The sequence below is a fragment of the Lynx rufus genome, unplaced genomic scaffold (assembly GCF_022079265.1).
Source record: "Lynx rufus isolate CCGP_SWC_20201006 ecotype Redwood Valley unplaced genomic scaffold, mLynRuf1.p SCAF_4, whole genome shotgun sequence".
Taxonomy (NCBI): domain Eukaryota; kingdom Metazoa; phylum Chordata; class Mammalia; order Carnivora; family Felidae; genus Lynx; species Lynx rufus.
This window is the reverse complement of record NW_025814856.1, coordinates 75,819,705-75,825,704: the sequence shown is the minus strand read 5'-3', so window position 1 is coordinate 75,825,704 and position 6,000 is coordinate 75,819,705. Positions and strand designations below refer to the sequence as shown.

Here is a 6,000-nt window from a genome sequence, read left to right as displayed (position 1 = left end):
AGGACAGGTGAGCCATCTGAGGAGGCCAGGGTGGGCGAGGAGTCAGTCACACTGAGCCCCGGGGCTGTCAGCTAAAGGAGAGCAATGGGAAAGCAAGGGGAACCAAGCTCGGGGACCAAACCTGAAGTCCCTTCACATCCGGGGCACTGGGATTCCTGAGGGTTCAAAGAGAAGCGACATGACCCCATTTTCATTTAGAATCACCATTCTGGGTCCGTGTAAAGAAAGGCCGGGCATTGGCGAACTCTGGGATCCCTGCTTCTGGAAGCCACGTTTTTCATTCTATCGTACCCGTGTCCCTAACATCACACTGATTCGAATCACCCCGACAGGAGGTGCAGGAGGAAAGGCATTTCTTTCCAGATCTTATAAAGTGACGATCAGCGGCGAGCCCAGGATGGGGGTCTGGGAAGTCAGTTACTGCTTAGTATCGAAATTGGCAGAGTTTCAATAGCCTGAGTCTTGGTTAGAAAAGCCAGAATAAACTGGCGTGGTATTTAGCACATACAAAGGTTTCCTACACAGACGTGCACACATAATCCTTATTCAGTGTTGACTGAGCATGAAAAGAAACTGAGAAATGTGCCTACTTTTATTTACACAGTTTACTTAAAAGTGGTGGTTCACATGCTCTGTGTCGCCTGTCCTCTGATGGAGGTTGGGCTGGGGTGCCCTGGGCAGCCCAGTTCTGTGGGGGCTTTGTGATGTGTTCCTGTACGCCCTCCCTGCATCTGCTTCCTCTGTCCTCTTGATGATTCAGTAAGCCACTGGCTACTTTATAACAAATTCCCTTCTAGGACTGGAGAGGATTTTTGTTTTCTATGTGCTGACCACCACAGGTCAAATGCATACTTTAAAAAAAAAAAAAAATCAAATACACAGTGGTTAAGATCATGGCCTCTGAAGGCCGCCTGCCTGCTACCTGACCTGAGACAGATGTATTCGGCCTTACGGGCTCTGGCTTCCTCTCTGTTAGATAACGAGGTTGGGGGGGGGGGGTGTCCTGTTTCGGAGTTGGGACGAAGAATACAAATGGTGCTTGCAACAACGCCCGACCCACAGTAATTGCTCGAATGCTTGTTTTTAGAATATGAAAATATATAGGTTAAGATTATAACCACCAAATTAAAAATTTGTCAGGGCGCCTGGTGGCTCCATCGATTAAGCGTCCAACCCTGGTTTCAGCTCAGGTTGTGATCTCGTGGTTTCGTGAGTTCAAGCCCTGGGTGGGGTGGGGGGGCTCTGTGCTCACAATGTGGAGACCCACCATGCATTTCCTCTGAATTTGGCCCTCTGCCCCGATTTCTTACAGGGAGCCATGCCCTGGAGCTCAGCAGTCACCTCTGCGACCGTGATGATGTCTCCCTGTTTCAGTTGCTCGACAGGATACCGTGGGATGTGGTATGTTCTTCCTGGGGGGGGGGGTGCCTTGAGCATGAAACGAGGTGCTGCTGGTGGGTACGCATGAGCATCCCACCCACTCCCCCAAAAATAAAGCAGAGAGTTGCATTTATTCGTGTCCGTGGGACTAAGTGTGGTGACAGCATGTGTTTTCCACCCATGGCAGGAGGTCGGCACAACATAGCCCAGGATGGATGAAGCCGACCGCTGCAAGATGGTCACAAGTTCGGATCTTGTCCCTGCATCCTCCACTCTGCATTCCCCGAGGGCTGACAAGGCTGCAGGACACATGTCAGGCCCAGGCCCCACCACTGGGTGGTCCCATTTCTCCTGAGACTCCCTCTCAGACTCTGTAACATCCCTTCCCTCCTCCCAGCTGGCAGGACCCAACCATGACCCCTCACACTCTGAGGTGTGGAAACCCTCCTCCATTCTTAAGGGGCCAGAATTCGCTACAAGGAGTCTTTTGTAAGAGTGAACATTTATTCAGTCAACAAACATGGGCTGTCTGCCAGGGCCGGACACGGCTGGTCGTCAGGACACAGAGAACACGTGATCAGTCAACGTGAGAAACAGCATGACGTCAGCCTGCGCCTGGTATTCCCAGATGTCCTTGACTAAGTGACAATTTACACAGTGTTTCATTAGATGCCTATTAAGAAGAGAAGCACAGCTGATGCCATAAACCGAAGCCACCCCCAGAATGGGAGGGCTGATTAAGCAGAGGCCATGGAAACAGGTCCAAGTTGCCGGGCAGGTCCTGGAGCTGTGCCCAGGCAGCGGGGACGGCTCTCGGCAGTGCACTCGACGGCCGGAAAGCCTCGATAGGGTCCAGAACCTCACTTCCACCCCGCTCCCTTCTCTTCTGTTCCTAAAGAACGAACCCAGCCAACGACCAAGTGTGGAGTGTGAGCCCCAGGCAGGGACGGGGGGGAACCCTAACGTCACCTGCAGAGAGAAGCCCCGAGCAGGCAGGCAAAGATGAACACACCTCTTCTGAGCGTGACCTAAACACGCACAGATCTCTGAACAGTGTTGGTGTCCACAAACGCTGCCACTGTTGCAAAAACAGTCTTGGAGAGCACGGGGAGGAGGGGTGACCAGCCGAACCGGGCTATTTCTTCAACTCCAAGATGGCACTTCCTGGTCCGCGGTGCTTGGCGCTGCAGATGTTGCAGAACTGTGCAGGCGAATTCTAGAAACGTAATTACAAGACACGGGTTTTAAAAAAGCTTTTTCGGCTGCCTGAGTCATAATCTCGTGGTCCATGAGCTCGAGCCCTGCATGGGGCTCTGTGCTGACAGCTCAGAGCCTGGAGCCTGCTTCGGCTTCTGTCTCCCTCTCTCTGCCCCTCCCCTGTGTGCACGCTCTCTCAAAAATAACCATTAAAAAAATAAAAACTCTATTCTCATATTCAGAAATCTTAGGGGAGCATTGGTCAGGGGGTGGGGAGGAAGCTAGGAAATGTCCCTCCATTTCCTGGAGATTTTTGCTGGGTCACAGAGGGTTCTGTGAGACTCCGAGAACCCCCCCCCCCCACAGCAAAACAAGTCTAATGTGACCAGGGGGCACATGGGGGACCTGACTTGATACTGAAAATAGCAGTGTCACGATACGGAAATCAGGCTGAAAAAGTGAACACTAGAAAATGGTTTTCACTGTATCTCGCAGCTCTATGGCTTGACCCTCATCAATTGTACCTACATGAATCCACTCGATTTTGGGTTTAGCACAGTAATCCCCCTTTATCCGTGGGGGTATGTCCCAAGACCCCCGGGGGATGCCTGAAACCACAGACAGTACCAAACCCTAAATACACTGTTTCTTCTGTACATCCCTACCTAGGATAAATTAGGCACAAGATTGATTACTAATAAAACAGACAATTGTAGCAATACACTGCAATGAAAGTTACGTGAACGCGGTTTACCTTGTACTGTACTCACCCCTCTTCCCATGAGGAGGAGGAGGAGGAAATGCCTGCCTGAGGAGGTGAAGTGAGGAACGAAACAGGCATCGTGTAGACTACTACTGACCTGGCTGTTCGTCAGGAAGACAACTGCCTGCTTCCAGACCGCGGGTGACCGCAACCACGGAGAAGGGGGCACTACTGGGTAGTATACTAAGCGTCTTTACCCTTGAGGAATAAAGTCATTTTCTCGTGGGATCTAGAACGAATTCTGAGAAGCCACAGAGCCACGGGATGACACATTAGACTTCGGACTTCCCACTCACCATGCTGGGCACGGGCAGGCACTCCTTGTGGAACATGTGGCGGCAGTGGAAGGCCACCACGCTGAAGGGCTTAGCGGCATCTGGGGGACACAGGGCAGAAAAGAGAGAAGAACCCAATGAAACAGGCAGATCGGGAACTTCGGGAACCGATCCTGACTGCAAGTCCAGCTGTGGTTCAACGTTCCGGCAGGAAGCCGCCGTAGGAGGACCACACGGTCACAGAGGCATCCCCGAGGGGTGCTGGGAGCAAACGCACAGCAGCTACCACAACCGAGCTGCTCTGAGTCAAGGTCACAGACCTCCACATCAGTTATGCCTACAAACCGGGAACTGCTTCCCAATGAACGCAACCACGTTTATTTTAAAAGTTAGGAGGAAACTGGGTGGCTCATTCGGTTAAGTGTCCAGCTCTGGATTTCGGCTCAGGACATGATCTCATGGTTTGTGACACTGAGCATCGCATCAGGCCCTATGCTGACAGCACGGGGCCTGCTTGGGTTTCTCTCCCCGCCCCTCCCCCATTCTAAGACTCAAAACAAATTAGGATGTGTATCCCCTCTTCCCTTCCCTGTGCCCTCACACACACTATACACACCATATCCCTCAGTCCATTCCGTGGCTTTAGACAAATGCTGCCAGTTCACCTACTGCCTTGGCCAGGACCACTCAGTGACTTGGGGGGCAGAGCAGGGTTACAATCCTAGGCTGTGACCTTGCACCGTGCTGCGAGCACTTCTGCAGAATTTAATTACACACCGCGGGTGCACTGGTCTGCAGGTCTGTTAAAACACGGCCTAAAAACACTGCGAAAGCTCACTTTTCCTGCATCCGCTGCGGTTTTTAACATGAACACTTCAAACCCATTTCCTCTAGAAAAGACCCTGGGGGGAACAGACTTCTCATGTTGCTGTTAGATTATCCCTTAAAGCTAAGTAAACCCTGCAGCAGCTAGCTCTCTTGGTACTTCTCTGTGCTGAATTTGTATCAAAGGAGCACTTTTTTTGCATCCCGGCAGCTATGCTTTCATTTCTATTTTCAAATTCTGGAATTTCCTCTTCTGTCCTATCCTTACGTAAGGCGCTCCGATTACACACCACGATATATATATATATCTACCAACTATAAATAAACACGTGCTTGTGTTCTGAGGAGGCGGCACATAGTAGGTTTCCATCGAAATCGGGGATAACTTAGGTGCCCATAACCACAGAGCAGAGAAAAAGTTTAAAGAAAAGGGAAGTACAATTTTTTTTTGTGCTGGTGTACAATTTTTTCCCTAGATACACACGATTCTTCTTCCTTGGAATTTAAACATGTTGATGGTAGTTTTTCCATTCTATTTTACTCTAAAGCCATGATTCTCAAAGAATGGCTCCCGAAGAAGCATCTATGTGACCCGGGAATGTGTTGGAAATGCAAATTCTTGGGTCCTGCTCGGGAACTACTGCCTCTGCACGTGTTGAGGGGGTACCAGCACTCTGGGCTTCCCGAGCCTTCCAGGTAATGCGGGCTCACTCTAGGATGAGCGCCTCAGCTTTACAGAATGGTGGTGCCGGCCTGCAACTGGGTAGGGTTGTGGGCCGAAATTCTGTACACAGATTATTCCAGAAGTTATAGATTAGCTAACGTCAAAATTTTAATTCTGGGGCGCCTGGGTGGCTCAGTGGGTTAAATGCCCGACTTCAGCTCAGGTCATGATCTCACAGCTCGTGAGTTCGAGCCTGGTGTTGGGGCTCTGTGCTCATAGCTCAGAGCCTGGAGCCTGCTTCAGATTGTGTGTCTCCCTCTCTCTCTCTCTCTCTCTCTGCACCCCCCCCCACGTGAACACACACACACACACACACTCTCTCTCTCTCAAAAATATAAAAAATTAAAAAAAATTAATTCTCCTCATAAACACATATTTGGGGGATCTCAGCCCACCAACCATCTTACCTGATGGAAGAATAGGGGAAAGGCACGACTCACAGATGTTTTCCTCTGCAAGGAAACACACACACTTGGGATTAGACAGCCTTTCTGTTTGCTCTGTCTCTTCTGAAAGCAAGGCCTATGGTTCCAATAGGATTATTTCAATGATACCCACCATCGACCAGAACGCCTTTCATTTGAGTCCGGTGCATCCTCTTCAGTAAGGACAAAGAGTCGGCTACGAGAATCTTCTTGCAGCCTTCACGAAGCAGGATCTAATGCATTCGTTGTAAAACAAAACAAAACAAAACAAAACAAAACGAAACCCACATCTTTAGAAGACTCAAATATGGGGGAGAACCCTCTTACTGGGGATTCCAAAAATTGGTGTTTGAAGCTGCCCGATGAAGCACTCACTGCTTGCCGGCCCTTGGTACACTCTTCCCTCCAAAC

The 6,000-nt window shown here is 50.3% G+C and overlaps 1 protein-coding gene across 2 annotated transcripts in view; it reads right to left on the bottom strand.

Moving 5' to 3' along the window:
* Nucleotides 1-1,870: 1,870 nt before the first annotated feature.
* VPS41 (VPS41 subunit of HOPS complex) overlaps nt 1,871-6,000 on the bottom strand; it is a 184,828-nt gene continuing 180,698 nt past the window's right edge. For both annotated transcript variants that reach the window (XM_047095042.1, XM_047095043.1), the window contains 4 exons: nt 5,723-5,822; nt 5,572-5,616; nt 3,637-3,716; nt 1,871-2,596 (listed from right to left, as the gene is read on the bottom strand). In XM_047095042.1, the coding sequence (XP_046950998.1) occupies nt 2,516-2,596; nt 3,637-3,716; nt 5,572-5,616; nt 5,723-5,822 (306 nt within the window). In that variant the 3' untranslated portion in view covers nt 1,871-2,515. The remainder of the gene's footprint in view (nt 2,597-3,636; nt 3,717-5,571; nt 5,617-5,722; nt 5,823-6,000) is intronic.